The sequence below is a fragment of the Oryctolagus cuniculus genome, chromosome 2 (genome assembly GCF_051225735.1).
Source record: "Oryctolagus cuniculus isolate XC-2025 breed Fujian yellow rabbit chromosome 2, ASM5122573v1, whole genome shotgun sequence".
Taxonomy (NCBI): domain Eukaryota; kingdom Metazoa; phylum Chordata; class Mammalia; order Lagomorpha; family Leporidae; genus Oryctolagus; species Oryctolagus cuniculus.
In genome coordinates this window covers 105,031,854-105,052,483 of record NC_142868.1, presented here as the reverse complement: position 1 = coordinate 105,052,483, position 20,630 = coordinate 105,031,854, and the positions used below count along the sequence as shown (strand labels likewise).

General features: G+C 42.9%; 1 protein-coding gene across 27 annotated transcripts in view; it reads left to right on the top strand.

The window, feature by feature from the left end:
- Window positions 1–20,630, top strand: part of CCDC138 (coiled-coil domain containing 138) — an 87,080-nt gene that overhangs the window by 19,957 nt on the left and 46,493 nt on the right. For 15 of the 27 annotated variants that reach the window (XR_016230147.1, XR_016230144.1, XR_016230146.1 and 12 more), the window contains 5 exons: window positions 5,267–5,386; window positions 10,040–10,117; window positions 10,224–10,331; window positions 11,199–11,300; window positions 14,959–15,123. Coding sequence is in view for 22 of the 27 variants with exons in the window: in XM_089327411.1 (XP_089183537.1) it covers window positions 5,267–5,386; window positions 10,040–10,117; window positions 10,224–10,331; window positions 11,199–11,300; window positions 14,959–15,123 (573 nt within the window). In the remaining 5 variants the exon portion in view is untranslated. Of the gene's footprint in view, window positions 1–5,266; window positions 5,387–10,039; window positions 10,118–10,223; window positions 10,332–11,198; window positions 11,301–14,091; window positions 14,341–14,958; window positions 15,124–20,630 lie in introns of those variants that run through there. The other 12 variants (XM_008252894.5, XM_089327405.1, XM_051834577.3 and 9 more) reach the window with 3 other exon arrangements.

Genomic DNA, 20,630 nt, shown 5'->3' with positions numbered 1-20,630 from the left:
TATTTGAAAGGCAGAGTTACAAAGAAAAAGAGATACATCTGTTGGTTTACTCCCCAAATGGCTGTGATGGTTGGGATTGGCCCTGGCTGAAGCCAGGCTGTGTTTGGTCTGTTCTATCCTGTGCCTGGGTCATTCAAGGGTGCACCTGATTTCTATAGGTTCTAAGCACTTGGGTTGTCTTCTGCTGCTTTCCCAGGTGCAGTAGTGAGGAGCTGGATGGGAAGTGGAGCAGCTGAAACTCAAACCGGCGCGCATATGGGATGCCAGTGCTGTGTAGCTTAACCTGCTATGCCACAGTACTGGCCCTTCCAAAATTCTTGCATAGGATGCAGGTGTCTTAACTGCTAGGCTGTACACCCACCCTGGGTATCATTTAATATAGTGATAGGCTACATAAAGCTAATATTTTTAGATTATTGGATTTTTTTTACAGTACTAAAGAATGCATGCTTAGATTCTCAGATCTCTGTAGCCTGCTCTTATTTTTGATTCTCTCTCTAGATCTGACTACTGTTTTTATTAAGTATAAAGATAACTGCTTTATTTAGTCATATTTGGATGATTACTTGAAGAGTAAAATTTATTTAGTTTTTTGGTTTCCTCTAGAAATTTGCTTGTTTTGATATTTTATGAACATATTGAGAATAGAAGGTGAAATTAAATATTCACACTTTATTTACTTTTTTAATTTAAGAGGCAGAGAAAAGAGAGAGGGAGAGAAAGGCGAGCTCCCACCCACTGGTTTACTCCTTAGATGCCTATAGCAGGTGGGGAGGGGCTGGGCATGCCAGCAGGTGCCCCATGTGGTGGCAGGACCCACCTATGTGAGCCGTCACTGCAGCTTCCCAGGGTCCATTTTGGGGATAGCAAGTACTTTCTTCAACTTTTTTTTTTAAAGATTTTTTTTTTTTTTTATTTGAAAGGCAGAATCTTTAAGAGAGACAGAGAAGGTGGGAGAGAAAGATCTTCTATCTGCTGGTTCACTCATCAGCCAGGGCCAGGCCAAACCAAAGCCAGGAGCTTCATCCAGGTCTCCCCACGTGGGAGTGCTAGCACTTGGGCCATCTTCTGCTGTTTGTTCAGGCATATTAACAGGGAGCTGGATTGAAAGTGGTGCAGCTGGGACTCGAACATGCACCCATATGGGATGCTGCCATCGCAGGCAGTGGTTTAACCTGCTATGCCTCAGTGCCAGTTCCATCAAATACTTTTTAATGGATTATTATTATTATTTTTAACAAATACCCTGGAGAATCTGCACACTCCTTTCCAGCTGGTCCAGTGATGGTCTGACTGTTCATCTTGCCTTTATTGTTCACTGTGACCCTTGTATCATCTTGAAAATGAACACACCATCTTTTCTCTAGTATGACTTTCATTATTGGATTACCATGGCTGACTTACCTTCTTAGCTCTGGCTTGTGTTCTCGACTGTGGCCATCACAGTGTCACCCACGCCAGCTGTCCCCGATCCCCTTCACAGAGGTGGTATGAAGACTTTTTTTTTGTTGTTTTTTGTTTTTTGTTTGTTTGTTTGTTTGTTTGACAGGCAGAGTTAGACAGTGAGAGAGACAGAGAAAGATCTTCCTTCCATTGGTTCACCCCCCAAAATGGCTGCTATAGCCAGTGTGCTGCGCCCGATCTGAAGCCAGGAGCCAGGTGCTTCCTCCTGGTCTCCCATGCAGCTTCAGGGGCCCAAGCACTTGGGCCATCCTCCAGTGCCTTCCCATGCCACAGCAGAGAGCTGGACTGGAAGAGGAGCAACTGGGGACAGAACCGGCCCCCCCAGTTGGGACTAGAGCCTGGGCTGTCGGTGCCGCAGTCGGAGGATTAGCCTAGTGAGCCGTGACGCCGGCCGGTATGGAGACTTTTGACTCCTGTGTTGTCAGCACAGTTGAACACCACACTGACCTGACGACCCAGGGAAATCTGAAATTTCACACCAGAGGACCCACCACATTCTCTTTTACACGTCTTGAGCCCCAGAAAGGGAAAGAAAAGGCGCATGTGTCTTAACTGACATCTTAACTGCTAGGTTAAATGCCTACCCCTGTATTGATCTGTATGTTTTTAAAATCTGTCTATCTATCTGTCTATATCTCTTTTTCAAATAAATAACTCCTTGAATGCCAGTAATAGCTGAGTCCGGGCCAGGCAGAAATGGAGAGCCAGGAACTCAAAATGGGTCTCACATATGGGTGGCAGTGGCCCAGCGATTTGCGTTATCACCTGCTGCCTCCCAGGCTCTGCACTGGTAGGAAGCAGGACTTGGAGCCAGAGCTGGGCATTGAACCCAGACACTCTGGCATGGGACACAGACGTTTTAACCAGCATCTTAATTGCTAAGTCAGATGTCATCCCTAGTATTCACCTTTTTTGGGGAGTAAATGGATTTTTTATTTTTTCTCTCTCTTTTTTTTTTTTTTTGACAGGCAGAGTGGACAGTGAGAGAGAGACAGAGAGAAAGGTCTTCCTTTGCCGTTGGTTCACCCTCCAATGGCCGCCGCGGCCGGCGCGCTGCGGCCGGCGCACCGCGCTGATCCGATGGCAGGAGCCAGGTGCCAGGTGCTTTTCCTGGTCTCCCATGGGGTGCAGGGCCCAAGTACCTGGGCCATCCTCCACTGCACTCCCTGGCCACAGCAGAGAGCTGGCCTGGAAGAGGGGCAACCGGGACAGAATCCGGCGCCCCGACCAGGAATAGAACCCAGTGTGCCGGCGCCACTAGGCGGAGGATTAGCCTAGTGAGCCGCGGCGCCGGCCGGATTTTTTATTTTTTAAAGAAAGCACAGAGACAGACAAGACAGAGAGCTTCCACTGGCTGGTTCCCTTCTCAGAAGCCCGCAGCAGCTCTGGCTGGGTCAGATGGAAGCTAGGAGACAGAAACTCCATCTGGGCCTCCATAGGGGTGGCAGGGACTCAAGTACCTGAGCCATCACTGCTGCCTCCCAGGGTGCACAGCGGCAGGAAGCTGGCCTTGGAAATAGAACCCTGACTCAGATCCAGGCACTGTGATACCTGATGTGACTGTCCCCAAGTGACAGCTTAACTCCTGTGCCAAGTGCTTACCTCACACTAAAACATGCTGTCCTATTTAAATGTAATTAGAGGTGAAGTTGATTTGGATCATTTTTAAAACTGATTAAGAATCACGGGGGCCAGGGCCCACACCGTGGCGCAGTAGGTTAGTCTTCTGCCTGCAGCGCCGGCATCCCATGTGGGCGCCAGTTCTAGTCCTGGCTGCTCCTCTTCCAGTCCAGCTCTCTGCTGTGGCCCAGGAAGGCAGTGGAGGATGGCCCAAGTGCTTGGGTTCCTGCACCCACATGGGAGACCGGGAGGAAGCACCTGACTTCTGGTTTTGTATCGGCACAGCTCTGGCCCTAGCAGCCATTTGTGGAGTGAACCAACGGAAGGAAGACCTTTCTCTCTGTCTCTCCCTCTGTCTGCCTTTCAAATAAATAAATAAAATCTTAAAAAAAAAAAAAAAAGAAGAAGAAGAAGAGGCAAGGGGGCCAGTGCTGTGGCGTAGTGAGTTAAGCCACTGCTTGTGGTACCAATATCCCATGTGGGCACTTTTTTGAGTCCCGGCTGTTCTTTCTGATCCAGCTTCCTGCTAATGCAAAAGATAGCCTAAGTCCTTGGGACCGTGCCACCCACATGGGAGACCCAGAAGAAGCTCCTGGCTCCTAGCTTCAGATTGGCCCAGCTCCAGCCGTTGCGATCATTTGGGGAGTAAACCAGCAGATGGATAAATCTTTTTTTTTAAAGATTTATTTTATTTATTTGAAAGACAGAGTCACAGAGAGAGATAGAGACAGAGAGAGAGGTCTTCCATCTGCTGGTTCACTCCCCAGATGGCTGCAATGGCCAGAGCTGCGCCGATCTGAAGCCAGGAGCCAGGAGCTTCCTCCAGATCTCCCACGCAGGCACAGGGGCCCAAGGACTTGGGCCATCTTCCACCGCTATCCCAGGTCATAGCAGAGAGCTGGATCAGAAGAGGAACAGCCGGGACTAGAACCAGCGCCTATATGGGACGCTGGCGCCTCAGGCCAGGGCTTCAATCTGCTATGCCACAGCGCCAGCCCTGGATAAATCTTTTAAAAAAAGAGTCAAATACTTTGGAGTTCATAGAAATTTTATTACACACTATGTCATTTAACATTTTGGAGTGAGATGTAAAGCTGGAATCTAAAAATTTAACTACTTTAGGAGTAGTTTGGAGGCTGGTGTTGTGGCAATAGTGGGTTAAGCCACTGCCTGCGGTGCCAGCAGCCCACATGGATGCCAGTTTGTGTCCCTGCTGCTTTATTTTTTTTTTCTTTAAGATTTATTTATTTATTTGAAAGGCAGATTTTCAGAGAGGCAGAGGCAGAGAGAGAGGTCTTCACTCCCCAAATGACTGCAACGGCCAGAGCTGAGCTGATCTGGAGCCTGGAGCCAGGAGCTTTTTCCCGCCATCTTCCACTGCTTTCCCAGGCCATAGCAGAGAGCTGGATTTGAAGACCAGCAGCTGGGACTGAACTGGTACCCATATGTGTTGCTGGTGCTGCAGGCCTGGGCTTTAACCTGCTGCGCCACAGTGCTGGCCCCCAGGTCTTTCTCTCTCTCTCTCTCTTTTAAGATTTTATTTATTTGAGACGTAGAGTTACAGACACTGAGAGGGAGAGGAAACAGAGAGGTCTTCCATCTACTGGTTCATTCCCCAGATGGCCGCAACGGCCGGAGCTGTGCCAATCTGAAGCCAGGAGCCACAGCTTCTTCTGGATCTCCCATGTGGTTGCAGGGGCCCGAGGACTTGGGCCATCTTGGACCTGGGCCATCTCCCAGCCCATAGCAGAGAGCTGAATTGGAATAGGAGCAGCCGGGACTAGAACTGGTGCCCATATGAGATGTTGGTGCCACAGGTGGAGAATTAACCTACTGCCCTGTCTTTTGTCTCTTAAAAAGATCAAAGTCCTTCATTGTTTCATTTTGTGTAATGTCAAATAGAAAATGTTTCAGTGAGTTTCTGTGTTGGGTTTTTCTGAGCAGAAGCAAAAAATAGATTTATTGCTACTTAATTTGTATGATGGTATGTTTTACTTTTGATGTTTGATTGTAATTTTTATAAATTATATGCCACATTAGATGGATAAATCCTGTGCTTAGATATGCTGGTTAAAGATTTTATGATTTAAGGATTTCTGATTAATTCATTGTCTTTAGTATTGGTCAAAGGGAATCTTTACCTAATCTTTAGATCAGGTGGTTTTATTTTTTTTTCTTTTAGCAACATGATGCAGAAGTTGAACACTTAACTGAAGTTCTTAAGGAAAGGAATAAAGAAAGCAAGAGACTGAGGTCCTCCTTTGATGCATTGAAAGAATTGAATGATAATTTAAAGAAACAGGTAAGATCTGTTTTAATGTATATTGAATTATAGAATATTCTAGTAATTATATTTTATACCTAATAAGTTGTGTCAGTTTTAGAACATACCTCAGCTAGAGAAAGTTTTAATTAGATTTGTCTGTTAGATTTATTGTGGAATACTTCCAAATGCAAATACAGTTTTTTTTTAAAGTTGGTGCTTTCTCCTCTTCATCTGTTCTGGCCACCAATGGAGACATTTGACAATTTGAAATTTTTTTAAAATAGAAAACCATTACTAGACTAAAAGCAAGCCAGGTGAAAACCTGAGCACTACTGACGTCTTAGACACTGATTCCCGGCTCTAATGCATATTGTCACTGCCTTCAACACCACTGTTTATTTAACGACACTTCTTTCCTGAATATCTGCTGTATGCTGGGCACTGTGCTAGACTCAGGTCTTCAAGTCGCTCATCGTCTTGTGGGGATAGACTGCTGTCACATGACACTGTAATTGTTTCTGTATGTGATATAATTTAGGACAGTACGTAAGTACTAAAGTTGTATGACAGAAACATATTTGTGAGTTGTACCTTTTTATTATTTCCCTCTGGTAGTTTTTGAATGAAAGATGTGAAAATAGAGGAATATGTTAAAAATAGATGTGAGAATGATTATGCAGGTTTTGATTGTGTGGGGAGAAGTAGATGGGCAGCATTTGGTGTAAACCCAGTCACTTCAAAAATTAGAAATGTTGGACTGGAAAACTTTATGAATTCTAAAATATGGTAAGCATGGAATCAGATAATTTGCCTCCTCAAGTTTGTTAGCCAGCTCCATACCTTTTATTCTGTTTCTGCTTTTGATTCCCTGTAGTTACTACTTGCAGTAAACCTTCCTCCTTGGCTGTGATAACTGGGAACCTTAGTTCTCACTTGATCTAGTTCTTTGGCTTCTCTGAATTAATTTATGGCCTCCCACCGTTGGACTGTAACCTTTACTGACTATGATTTGTCAGGAAGTCGGGAGAGAACTTTTTCCAATTACAATCTCAGTTTGGCACCAGCTTAGGAGAAATGTTTCTGTAACTGCTAGTACAGGTGCATTGTTGCCATACCCATCTCTTAGGTTTCTATATTTTTTGGCAGTTTTGTATGAGTTATTTAATGATTGAGGTAGACTCATGGATTATTAATTTACTGGACCTATGACAATTAGATTTATGAGTTAGTGAGTCCAAATGGAAAGTGAGAGAAAAATCTTTGGAATCATAGCACAAAAAAAGCCATAAGCTGTAAGTAAATGAATGAGTATGGCTGTGTTGCAAAATGACTATACAAAAACAAGCAATGGGTAGATTTGGCTTACAGGCCACAGTTTGTGGATATCTGGAATAATACATACTTTAGAATTGCCGAGTAAAAAGGCATATCATTTCTGTAACTGAAATAGTCATTTATATAGTTTTATAATTTACATTTGCTTTACAGTTTAAAAGCTTTTTCCATTAAGTCTTGCCAGGATGAGGAGACAGTGATTAATGTTCAGGACCCACTGGGGAATAGGGAGAGGGGAGATAGAAGGTTAGACAATGGGTATCTAAACATGGAGGGATAGAAGGAATAAGTTCTTGCATTCCAATAGTTCCATTCCAATAGTTCTTGTAGTTCGCAATGATGTGTTATATGCTGTCTGAAGAACTGGAAGAGGAGCTGGGAGGCTCCAGACAGAAGGAAGCGGTAGGGAAATGGGAATGCTTAGTCTTCAGATTATGCATTTTATGTTTATGCAGCATATGTATGCTGAAATATTGCACAGTACTCCATAAAGTGTACAGGTATGTTGATGAAAAAGTTTTTATAAAAAAGACCAGTCAGGAGAGGATTCTGCTAAGTGCTCCAAGAACCTCAATTCAAAGGAGAAAAGGGGAGAGCTTTTGGTGCAGCAGTTAAATTGCTGCTGGGGGCACCTACATGTCACATTGGAATTTGAATCCTGCACTCTGCCTCGGATCCGGCTTCCTGTAATGCACCCTGTGAGGCAGCGGATGATGGCTCAAGAACTTCGGTCCCTGCCGCCTACGTGGGAGACCAGAATTGAGTTCCAGGCTCCTGGCTTTGACCTGGCCCAGCCTTGGCTGTTGAGGGCATTTGAGGAGTAAACAAGCAGTTGGAAGATGGAAGAACTCTGTGTCTGTCTCTCTGCCTTTCAAATAAATGAAAATAAATGAATAACAGTTGTAAAGAGGAGCAGGGCTACACCTTTGGAACAGGTGAGTTAGAGGTAGATAGAACCCCCCCCCCCCCCCACACACACACACACACTGCAGCATGGCCTTGATTGATGTCAGCTCCTGGTCAGATCAGGCTGCTCACTCTTTACTTTAAAGAACTAGCAGAGGAACAGATGATCCTTCTCTGGGAGAAGATGTATGCAGCCTTTTCTGCGTTTTATCTACAACATCTTTAATTGTACTCAAAATTAACAAACACATCAAAAGACAGAATCACATGACTGAACTTGCAGGGAAAAACCCCAGAGAACATTAACATATCTGCAGGTGATCCAGAGACTGGCGTTAAAGGCAGTGACTTTAATGATTCATATGTGCACAAAAGTGTAAAGATTCAGAATTTCTTTAGAGAATTAGACTATAAAAAGGAATTACATTGAAATGTTAAAAATACATTGGTTGTGCCGGCGCCGTGGCTCAATAGGCTAATCCTCCACCTTGCGGCGCCGGCACACCGGGTTCTAGTCCCGGTCGGGGTGCCGGATTCTGTCCCGGTTGCCCCTCTTCCAGGCCAGCTCTCTGCTATGGCCAGGGGGTGCAGTGGAGGATGGCCCAGGTGCTTGGGCCCTGCACCCCATGGGAGACCAGGAAAAGCACCTGGATCCTGGCTCCTGCCATCGGATCAGCGCGGTGCGCCGGCTGCAGCGGTGGCCATTGGAGGGTGAACCAACGGCAAAGGAAGACCTTTCTCTCTCTGTCTCTCTCTCTCACTGTCCACTCTGCCTGTCAAAAATAAAAAAAAATAAAAAAAATAAATACATTGGTTGATTAAGAACTCCAAAAATGGGTTTAACAACAGATGAGACACAGTGGAAGATAGGATTAGTGAACCAGAAGATAATTTCATTAAAAAATTCTACAAATTGAAGCACTGAGTGACAAAAGAATAGAAAATTCAAAAGAGACATGTGGGACATAGTCAAGAAGTTTGACACAGATGAGCTCCAGAAAGAGAGGAAAGAGAGAATGGATAAAGACATATGAAGAGGGGCTGGCTTTGTGTATAACAGGTTAAACTGCCGCCTACAATGCTGGTATCTCATATGGGTGCCAGTTCAAGTCCCAGCTGCTGCACTTCTGATCTAGCTCCCTGCTAATGAGCCTGGTAAAGCAGTAGAAGATGGCCCAAGTCCTTGGGCCCCTATATCTATGTGAGAGATCTGGAAGAAGCTGCTCGCTCCTGGCTTTGGCTTGGCCCAGCCCTGGCTTTTGCGACCATTTGGGGAGTGAAGCAGTGGATAGAAAATCTCTCTCACTCTATTTTTCCCTCTCCCTCTCTCATTCTGTGTGCATGTGTGTGTTATAAAAAAGAGAGAGAGAGAGAAATGAAGATACAATAGCCAGGAATTTTCCAAGAACTGGTGAATGATGTCAATGTGCAGATTCAAGAAGCTGTGCTACCAGGCAGGGTAATTTGTGGAAAACCATATATAAGCACAGTCTTTTAAGACTGCTGAAAATGTTAGAGAGAATCCTAAAAGTGATCAGAAAAAATAAGACCACACCTTACCTTCGGAAGAAACAGACTGCTATCTAGCCTCTAAGGAGGAGCAAGTTAAACAGAAGAGGGGAAACCGTTATTTGAATGAGACCAGAATAACTTTGAAAACAAAACTTGACATTACAAGAAAGGAAAAATACAAATCAGTCTCTGCCACAAGTTTAGAAGTAAAATTTAATGTTAACAAACCTGATCCGGTGATAACAAAAAATGGATGCTCCAACTACAAAATCACGTGAATTATCGAAAACTTTTCTGTCAGATCAGAACAAAGGAAAAGTATTTGCTGTCATTACTTCTACTGAACAATGTAATGAAAGTCCAATCAGTGCAATAAGGGGCAGGGGAGAAGTACAAGCATTGGAAGGGAGAAAATAATTATCCAGGAGAAGATCTAAAGAGAGATGTGCCAGATGTCTGTGCTGAAAACTCCAGCATACTACCAAGAGAATCCAGAAACAGAGGCTTAGTGAAATGAAGGGTGTGTTGCCTTCAAGAGTAGAAAAACTCAGTGTTGTGTAGATGTTCTTCACAGGATGCCCCATGAATTCAGTGTAATGCCAGTAACAGCTCATTGCACTGCCCATCTGTGATTTGTGTGCTTTTCTTATGTAAAAACGCTAAGTAAAAATCTTACTTGAAAAACATTTCTCACCAAAAACGTGCTTTGAGGATGTCAGGATTCTTGCACATTTTTCATATAGTGAACTTTCTTGGACACAGGTAATGTTTGAGGTGAAAATGGTGATGTTTTTAGCTTGAATCTGAGGAAATCATGAACTCCACTTCTGTTTTGTTATATTACCTGGTTTTGTAGACATAATACAATAGATTGAGAAACCCTACTTTGAAACTAGTTTAAGGTTTATATTGAAATACCTAACTTCCTTCCTTTAGTTAAATGAAGTAAGTGAAGAAAACAGGAAGATGGAGATTCAGGCTAAGAGAGTTCAAGCTCGTTTAGATAATTTACAGGTAAGTTCCCTTTTCTTCTCTTGAGACACACCGTCATTTTTAAATGATTGCCTTTACTCACTTTTAATTTAATTGTTCTTTATTTCGTGGATACGTACCGTTGCAGAGGAAGTACGAGTTTATGACAGTGCAAAGATTGAAAGGCAATCCCCATGCTGCGCACGAAATGAAAAGTTTAAAGCAAGAGAAAGTACCAGCTTCAAAAACTTACAAGGTACGATATGACTGGAAATTTCTCCAGTGAAAAGGCAGGAAATTTTTTCTGCTTCCTTAATAATTTTTCTTTCATTTAGCAAACATTCTTTTCGATATAAAAGAATTCGTTGTAATAATTATTTTATAGAAAAATAGTGCAAAATATTTCCTATATATATATATATATTATTTGACAGGTAGAGTTATAGACAGGTCTTTCTTCCATTGGTTCACTCCCCTAATGGCTGCTACGGCCGGGAGCAATGCCGATCCAAAGCCAGGAGCCGGGTGCTTCCTCCTGGTCTCCCATGTGGGTGCAGGGCCCAAGCACTTGGGCCATCCTCTGCTGCCTTCCTGGGCCGCAGCAGAGAGCTGGACTGGAAGAGGAGCAACCGGGACAGAACCGGCGCCCAGACCGGGACTAGAACCCGGAATGCCAGCACTGCAGGCGGAGGATTAGCCAAGTGAGCCACGACACCAGCCTCCAATATATTTTTATTTGCATTACAAAACAATTTTTAGCAGTGGCTCAGGTACAGTAACACTGACAACAGTAGCCTAACATTAATAACATTTTTATTACTCAGTGTGTGTTGAGACTCCACAAATGTTTGATGTTATTTTTCTTTCAAGACTGCAATAGATGAATGATCTATTTTTCCCCCTAAGGATTTTTAACTTGATTTAATTACATATAGTAACCTAATATGTAGACCGACAAATAAAATGCTTGATAAATATTTAGCATTCCTGTAAACCGCAACCAATTATAGAGCATATCTGTTACCCTAAAAAGTTCTTCTGTGCCTTTTCCTGGTCGTGTTTCTCTGCCAGAACCACTTGTCGATCTAATTTCTGTCGCCATGAATTATTTTTCCTCTTTTAGGAATGGAATCGCTTACTATGTGCTGGTCATGTGGAGTTCTTTTCCTCAGCATTATATCACGCTATCAGTAGGCTGTTTCTTTGCTCAGCAGTACTCCACTGCGTGAGTTTATCCCAGTTTATTCTGTTGATGGGTACCTGTGCTGTTTCTGTTTTTCTTGCTTTGAATCATGGGCTGTGAGTATTCAGGTACAAGATTTTTGTGGACATTGTTTTTATTCCTCATGGTGAGTACCAGGACTGAAATTTCTGAGCCATAGGGAGATGTGTATTTGTAAGAAACTGACAACTTTCCAAAGTGGTCATACCACTTCATACTTCTGTTAATGATGTATGAAAGTTCTGGTTTTCCCCAGCCTTGCCAGCATTTGGTATTTTCATTGTTTTTCATTTTGATCCTTCCAGTAGGTGTCTAGTAGTCTTAGTGTCATAGCAGGCTTTAATCCTTTCAGGTAATTTTCTAGTTCTTTGTATAAATTAAATTGGAAAAGAAGATTTTATATTGAAGTATTCAAGATGATTGAAGTTCTCATCTAAAAGCAGTTTATTTCTATTTGAATGAAGTTGAGAGGGGTTAGAAATTACTCTTTAGAAGGATGTGGTAACTGTTTATCATTGTGTTCTCAGCCATTTTATACCGTTGTTATGGATTGCCATTTAATGTTTTCTTTTTATTTATTAAAATATTTCTCTGCAAATTTTTTCGATGTTTAATTTGTTTTGAGGTGTTGCAATTTACTGAGGTAGCTGCAAGAAAGAGTGTTTGCTTTACTTTTACTTTAAAATGTAAGTTTTCCACATGTTGCCACATTGATTTCATGTGTAGACAGTAAATCTCCATGCACATGTGCAGTGTTTTTTTCTTGAAAACGAATATATCACAAAGTGAGGATTCGTGCCGGTGAGCATAATGTGGAAAGAAGGGTGTATTGTCACATAAGTGGTATGCTTCAGTGAGGCAGTATTGTGACTGTTCCAAATGATGTGAAATCCACACAGATTTATACTCTACATACTAACTTCCACAAATAAGAGAAAACGTGGTATTTGTCTTTCTGGGTCTGGCTTGTTTCACTTAGCATACTGATTTCCAGTTCTATTTTGTTGCACATGTCAGAATTTCATTCTTTTTAAAGGCTGACTAGTATTCTATCTTGCATATATACACTTACCTGATAATCAGTGGATGGATATTTAGGTTGGTTCTATATTTTTGCTGTTGTCAATTGAGGCATTGTAAACATGGGAGTGCAAGTACCTCTTTCATATGTTGATTTCATTTGCTGTGCTTATATTCCCAGGATTCCAAACCAGGTTCTATGGTAGACATATTTTTAGTTTTCTGAGGATTCTCCATACTGTTTTTCACAATGGTTACACTAGTTTGCATTCCCACCAACAGTGTATTAGGTTACCCTATTTTCTGCAACCTTGCCAGCATTTGTTATTTTCTGAGTTTTGTATAGGACATAATAATTGAAGTGAGGTGATACCTCTTTGTGGTTTTTGTTTGTATTTTTCTGATGGCTAGTGATCCTGAGAGTTTTTTCATGTCTATTGACCATTTGTATTTTTTTGAAAATGTCTATTTGGAGTCATTGCCATGGTGTAGTGTAGTGAGTAAAGCCTCTGCCCGTGGCCCCAGTATTCCCTATGGGCACTGGTTTGAGTCCTGGCTGCTCTACTTCCAATCCAACTCCCTACTAATGCACCTGGGAAAACAGCGGAAAATGGTCCAAGTGCTTGGGCCCCTGCACCCACATGGGAAACCCAGAATAAGTTTCTGGCTCTTTGCTTCCGATCAGCTAGCTTCAGCAGTTGCAGCTGTTTGGGGAGTAAGCCTGTGGTTGGAAGATCTCTCTCTCTCTGTCTCCCCTCCCCCAACTCTGCTTCTCAAATAAATAAATTTTTTTAAAAAGTTACCAAAAAAGTGTCTATTTGTATCCTTTGCCCATTTCTCAATTGGATTGTTTGTTTTGTTTTTGAGTTTAAGCTCCTTATATATCCCAGATATTAATCCTTTATCAGATGAATAGTTTGCAAGTATTTTCTCCTATTCTGTTGGTTGTCTCTTCACTTCGTTAATTGTTTCCTTTGCTGTGTAGAAGCTAATTAGCTTGATGTAATACCATTTGTCTGTTTTTGCTTATACTGCTTCTGGGATCCTACCCAAGAAATCTTTGCTTAGGCCAGTGTCTGGTGTTTCATGTTTTTGACAGTTTTAGGTCTGAAGTTTAGATCCTTGATCCATTTTGAGTTGATTTTTGTATAGGATTAATGTAGGGAATCTGTTTTAGACTTCTACATGTGGAAATTCAGTTTTCCCAATACCATTTGTTGAAAAGACTACCCTTCCTCCAGGAAATGACTTTAGCTTGTTTGTCAGAGTAGTTGGTTGTAAAGTGTGGGTCAATTTCTGGAGTTTCTGTTCTGTTCCATTGGTCTATAGGTCTATGCTGGTAGCTCCATGTGTATGTCTTAAAATCTAGTATTATGATGTCTCCAGCTTTGTGGGTTTGTTGTTGTTGGGTTTTTTTTTTGTAAAGATTTATTTATTTGAGAGGCAGAGTTACAGAGGGACAAACAGAGAGAGAGGTGTTCATCTGCTGGTTCACTCCCCAGATGGCTACAATGGTTGGAGGTGGGCCCAGGAGCTTCTTCCAGGTTTCCCACATGGGTGCAGGGACATAAGTGCTTGGGCTGCCTTCCACTGCTTTCCCAGGCCACCGGCAGGGAGCTGGATCAGATGTGGAGTAGCCAGAACTTGTTAGACTTTTTTCATTATGGAGGTTAATGCTGTTGAGTTAAAACCAATTTTACTTTTCTGTTTTATCAAGCTTGGGATAAAGAACTTTTATGAAAATTCTTTACTCTTTGATATTTTTTTATTTTAGAGGGGAGGAGTTACACTCAGAGATGGAGTGAGGATGGAGAGAGATCAGTCTTCAGTCTGCTGGTCTACTGAAAAAGGCACAACAGCCAGGGCTAGGCCTGGTCTAAACCAGAAGCCTGGAACTCCATCTGGGTCTCCCATGTGGGTAGCAGGGGCCCAAGCACTGCTTTCCCAGGTGCATTAGTGGGGAGCTGGATCAAAAGTGGAGCAGCTGGGACTTGAACTGGTGCTCATATGGGATGCTGGCGTTGTAGGTATCAGCTTAACCCACTGTGCCATAGTGCTGCTGCCCCCCAAGAATTATTTTGATAATAAGACACAGTTCTTTCAATTTCCTTTTTTTAATTTGAAAGTCAGAGGCGGGGGGTTGGGGAGGGTCTTCCATCTGCCCCAAATGACCGCAATGGCTGGAGCTGGGCCAATCAGGAGCCAGGAGTCTCCTCTGGGTCTCCCACATGGGTGCTGGGGCCCAAGCACTTGGGCCATCTTCCACCACTTTCTCAGGCCATAGCAGAGAGCTGGATCAGAAGTGGAGCAGCTGGGACCCGAAGCAGCTGGAACTCAAACTGGCACCCATTTGGCATGCCGGCACCGCAGGTGGCAGCCTCGCCCTCTCTGCCACAGCGCTGACCCCTCAATTTCCTTTTAAGGAGGTTTCTCTCTCTCTGCCAGCTTTTAGCATTTTTAGTGTTAAGTGGCAAATGTTTTTATTTCTAGTATCTTTTGGTTGTATGGAAAATCTACCCTTAAACGTATATATTAGTTGTTTTAGATAAATTAGTCTAAAGTCGCTTCCAGATTTTGAGGCTTGCCATTTAACTTTTATGAGGTTGTGAACTGAAATAAATGTTTAACTTTTGACATATAGGCACCACTTAATGGACAAGTTTATGAACTTTTAACTGTCTTCATGGACTGGATTTCAGATCATCACCTTAGCAAACTGAAACATGAAGAATCTGTAACAGATGGTGAAAAGCCACTTCCCAAATTCACTTCTCAGAGAAATGGTATTCAGGAGAAATGTGTAAAGGTTTGTTTTGTTTTGTTTTGATTGAAATATTTCACTCAGACATAAAGATTAAAAAAGAAAAATCTGTGATATCGTTTGTAAGTAGAGAGAATATTGAAAGTATTTTTGATTGAAAATTTGTCATATCATAAGTGAGCTCTGCAGAAGTTCATTTCAAATTTAATAAAATTAATTCATACTTAATTTTTTTAATATGATAGGAATGTTTCCTTTAAATGTAGAGACCAGACATTAGGCCGGTGCCACGGCTCACTAGGCTAATCTTCTTCCTGCGGTGCCAGCACCCGGGGTTCTAGTCCCAGTCAGGGCGCTGGATTCTGTCCCTGTTGCTCCTCTTCCAGTCCAGCTCTCTGCTGTGGCCCGGGAGGGCAGTGGAGGATGGCCCAAGTCCTTGGGCCCTGCACCCGCATGGGAGACCAGGAGAAGCACCTGGCTCCTGGCTTCGGATAAGCGTGGTGCGCCAGCTGCAGCGGCTATTGGAGGGTGAACTAACGGCAAAGGAAGACCTTTCTCTGTCTCTCTCTCTCACTATGCACCCTGCCTGTCAAAAAAAAAAAAAAAAAAAAAAAAAATCAGACATTAAACGCATACTTCAAAAATAATTGAAGGGAGTTAAATCAGCTCACCTTTATAAAATAAGATTATGCAGAATAATCTGAGTGTGTCCAGTAATCACATGAGCAGTTTAAAACAGGAAAGCTCAGAAGAATGGACCAGATGCTCACCTCATTGTTGCTGGCTTTGAAGATCTAAAGTGGGCCATGTGCCATGGAACATGGGTCTCTTTTAGAAACTGGGACACCCTTATTGACAGCAAGCAAATGGGAATCTCAGTTCTACAACTTTGAGGAACTGAGTTCTCAATAAGCAAGGAAATGGATCCTCCTTTTGCTTCCAGAACGGAACATAGGTTTGTTTTTTGTTCTTTAAAGATGTATTTATTTGAAAGGCAGAGTCACAGACAGGGAGAGGCAGAGGCAAAGAGAGAGATCGTCCATCCACTGGTTTACCCACCAAATGTCCACAGCGACTAAGGTTGGGCCAGATTGAAGCCAGGAGCTTTGTCCGGGTTTCCCATGTGGGTGTAGGGACCCGAATACTTAGGCCATCTTCTACTGCTTTCCTAGGCGCACATTAGCAGGGAGCTGGATCAGAAATGGAGCAGCTGGGTCTTAAACTGGCACCCATATGGGATGCCAACTCTGCAGACAGCAGTTTAACACCCTGTGGACACTTTGGTTTTGGCTGGCCAATACCCACATCGCACTTCAGGCATGGAGAACTGTAAAATAATACATTTGTGTTGCTTAAATATTAAGTCTGTGGTACTTTGTTCTGGCAGTGAAAGGTTACAAACACCTTTGTTTAAAATTTTGTCTCTTTTAACACCTCCATCACCTGTTGCACTGTTGAAATCCAGCATTGCTCTAGAGGTAGCTGCTGATGAGAAGGGCCTGCAGTGTTGGAGTTCTGCAGAACTGCTTTTCTGTTTGTTAGAATTTGATGAGGAAGAACAGTCCCAAGACATTCCGGCTCATTACTGACAAGTTTTTAAAAATGGAATTTGAAGCATATAAGACAACATACGAAGCAGGACATATAGGCGGGAGCCCTAGAGACTGGTTGGGAAACTGCAGCCCCAGGCCAGTGCATGACAGTGAAGGGGCTACGGAAATTTGTGGAATTTTGCAGGTGTACACACTTCCCAGTGTAACACAGGGTAACCAAGAGGACATCTCTCATACCCTCCTCCTTTGAGATGGAAACAAAAGAATAAACCGTGAGATCAGTGTTTTGTCTGGTATGGGGCTCACCTCAGAGCTGGTTTATGTCTTGCCTGACAGTGTGCCTAAGGGAAAAGGAGACGTAGTCTGGAAGCTGTAGAATACGGAGATGAGTGCGCAGCACACTGGAACACTTCTCCAGAAAAAGGGCAGAGGATTATGGGCTTCTCAGAAGATTCAGTGACAAGCTGCTCGGGAAATTAAGACAGTAAACTGCACACATAATATAAGACCAGAGAAGACACATCCTCCAGAAAAGGTTAAGAGAGGTGCCAAAAGCGGTAGCTGGCTGATTGATGGTGGTTTTCCCTGCATGGAAGCAGTCATAAACACTAGGAAGGTGGTTGTTTTTCAGATGCCTAAATGAGGACAAAATCACAAGGCATACAAAGAGTCAGGAACACTGGTCCATTCGAGTGAACAAATCAAAGCTCCAGAAACTGACCCAGAAGAAATGCAGATCTCTGAACTTGCTAACAGATAACTTGAAAACTGTCTTTAATTGCTCCATGAGCTAAAAACAAAAAAACACACAACTTGGGGCTGGTGCCGTAGCACTGCAGGTTAAACCTCCATCTGCAGTACTGGCATCCCATATGATACCAGTTGGAGTCCTGGCTGCTCCCTGCTAATGTGCCTGGGAATGCAGTGGAAGATGGCCCAAAAGCTCCTGGCTCCTGGCTTCGACCTGGGTCACTGGGGAGTGAACCCGCAGATGGAAGATCTCTCTCCTCTCTGTTTCTCCCTTTCTCTCTCTGTAACTTTTTTTTTTTTTGATAAAGATTTATTTATTTATTTGAAAGTCAGAGTTACAGAGAGAAAGAGAGGGGAGAATTAACCAGATGATATGGAATGTCTTTCTTCCTTCCTCTCCATTCTCCTCCCCTCCCCTCCTCTGTCAGTCTGCTTTTCAGATGGATAAATAACCCTAAAGGATGCATAGTAATGGCTGAAAACTTGCCGAACTTTCCTTTTTCTGGGAGAAAGGGACATGCAGATTTTAGAAGCTGATAAAACCAAAGATACCCACAACGGAAGTATTAGAATCAGATTTTCAAAAGTCGATGACCTAAGCTTTTGAAAGCAGCAAGAGAAAAGCAGATTGTTACTTATAAAGAAACTTCTATAGGAATATCAGCCGGTTTCTTAGCAGAACCATCACAGGCCACCTGGCAGTGGTGTGGTATTTTCCAAGTGTTGAAAGTAAAAAACTGAGACGTGCACTAAACTGCCTTCAAAAGTGAGGCTGAAATCAAGACTTTCTCAGATCAACAAGCCGAGGGAATTCATTAACCACTAGTCCTACTCTATAAGAAACACAAGGCACAAACATCAACATGAAGCCATAGAAAAATATAAATTTCTCTGGACATGGACAAAAGTAGTAAGTAGCCTGATTTGTAATTTTGGTACCCAAGTTGTTGAACAGAATTTAAGACAAAAGTATAAACTATATATCTTTTTTAGGAGGTAATACAACATATAAGATAAAACTTGTGATATCAATCCCAAAGTAGGGGGGTATTATCATTTAGACAAGGTCATAGTCAAAGTGGAAGTTCTCTCCTCCCTTCAAAGAAAGGTACCCCCTTCTTTGATGGTCTGTTCTTTCCAAACAAGAACAGCAAGATTGTGCCTACAGAATCAACACTAACAATGAAAAGCCCAAAAAGGAAATTAGAAAAATGGTTCTATTCATAGTTATCACTGGCCGGCACCGCGGCTCACTAGGCTAATCCTCCGCCTTGCGGCGCCGGCACACCGGGTTCTAGTCCTGGTCGGGGCGCCGGATTCTGTCCCAGTTGCCCCTCTTCCAGGCCAGCTCTCTGCTGTGGCCAGGGAGTGCAGTGGAGGATGGCCCAAGTGCTTGGGCCCTGCACCCCATGGGAGACCAGGATAAGTACCTGGCTCCCGCCATCGGATCAACGCGGTGCACCGGCTGCGGCAGCCATTGGAGGGTGAACCAACGGCAAAGGAAGACCTTTCTCTGTCTCTCTCTCTCGCTGTGCACTCTGCCTGTCCAAAAAAAAAAAAAAAAAAATGCTAGTACTGACATAGTTATCACTAAAAATAATAAATATATAGGAATAAACCCAACACGTAGGTAAGACTTATATCCTAAAAATTACAAAACAATGTTGAGAAAAATTCAAATAGACACAGATAAATGGAGTGAAATCTCAAGTTTATGGGATGGAAGATTTCAGTATCCTAATCGTCTCCTGTGTGCCACCTCTTAGTCCTCTCTCTGTCCCTCCTGCAGAAACCCTGGCAAATACTGATGTTTTCACTTTCACTCCATATATATTTTTTTTTTATCTTTTTCAGAATGTCATATATGTGGAATCATGCAGTATGTAGTCTTTTCAAATTGGCTTCTTTCATTTGATAGTGTATGTGTTTAAGATTTTGCCATAGTAAAATACAGAATTGTTTCTTGGTTTTGTTTTTGTTTTTTGTTTTTTGTTTTTTTTGGAACCATTTCCTATTCTCTCTTACCTGTAGGACAGCATTTGGACTCTTTCTTTTTCTTTTCTTTTTTTTTTTTTTTTAAAGATTTATTTATTTATTTGAAAGAGTTACACAGAGAGAAGGAGGGAGGCAGAGTAAGAGAGAGAGGGGTCTTCCATCCACCGGTTCACTCCCAAGTTGGCTGTAACAGCCAGAGCTGGGTCTCGAACCTGCGCCCATATGGGATGCTGGCATTGCAGGCGGCGGCTTTACCCACTACGCCACAGCGCCCGGCCCCAGCATGCAGACTCTAGCATTTTCATAGAACACAAGGTGACGCCACTCCTGCCTCACTGCAGCTTTTCATAGCATACCTCACTCACACTTACCTCAGACATACCTCATGGTAAGACAGCTCGTGTCTCCTCCTCATAACTGCTAAGTGTCTGACAAATACCTACGTATCCTTCAAACTTAGCTGTTAAGATTTTTCCTTTTACTTCTGATTTAGAATGAAAAAAAATTTTTTTAAATTTGTTTTTTTATTTATTTGAAAGGCAGAGTTACAGAGACAGGAGGAGAGACAGAGATCTTCCTTCAACTGGTTTACTCCCCAAATGGCTGCTACAGCTGGGGGGCTGGGCCAGGCCAACGCCAGGAGCCTGGAGCTTCTTCCAGGTCTCCTATGTGGCTACAAGGACCCAAGCACTTGGACCATCTTCTGCTGCTTTTCCCAGGCCATTAGCAGGGAGCTGGATTGGAAGTGGAGTAGCCGGAACTCAAACTGATGCCCTTATTGGATGCTGAGCTCATAGGAAGAGGTTTAACTTGCTACACCATAATGCTGAGCCCAGGATGAAATTTACCCAGACCAGTGATTCTCAAAATGTGGTCACTGGGCCTGCAGAAGCAGCCTCACAGGAGACTCTCAGAAATACAAGTCTGTGTCCCTATCCAGACCTGCCAAATCAGACATTCCAGGGCTAGGACTTGGGAACCTGACTTGTAATTAGCCCACCAGTTCATTCTGATGCATGCTAAAATTGAGTATTTAGATAACGTAAGTACTTTAGATATTTGGCCTCCAATTTCTTCATAGTAAATATTGCACTCTTCCATTTTGTTTTATGTTTTCATGAAAAAAGTAATTTTTATAGTACCACTTTATTTTTTTTGACAGGCAGAGTTAGAGAGACAGAAAGATCTTCCTTCTGTTGGTTCACCCCCCAAATGGCTGCTACAGCTGGCACGCTGCACCGATCCGGAGCCAGG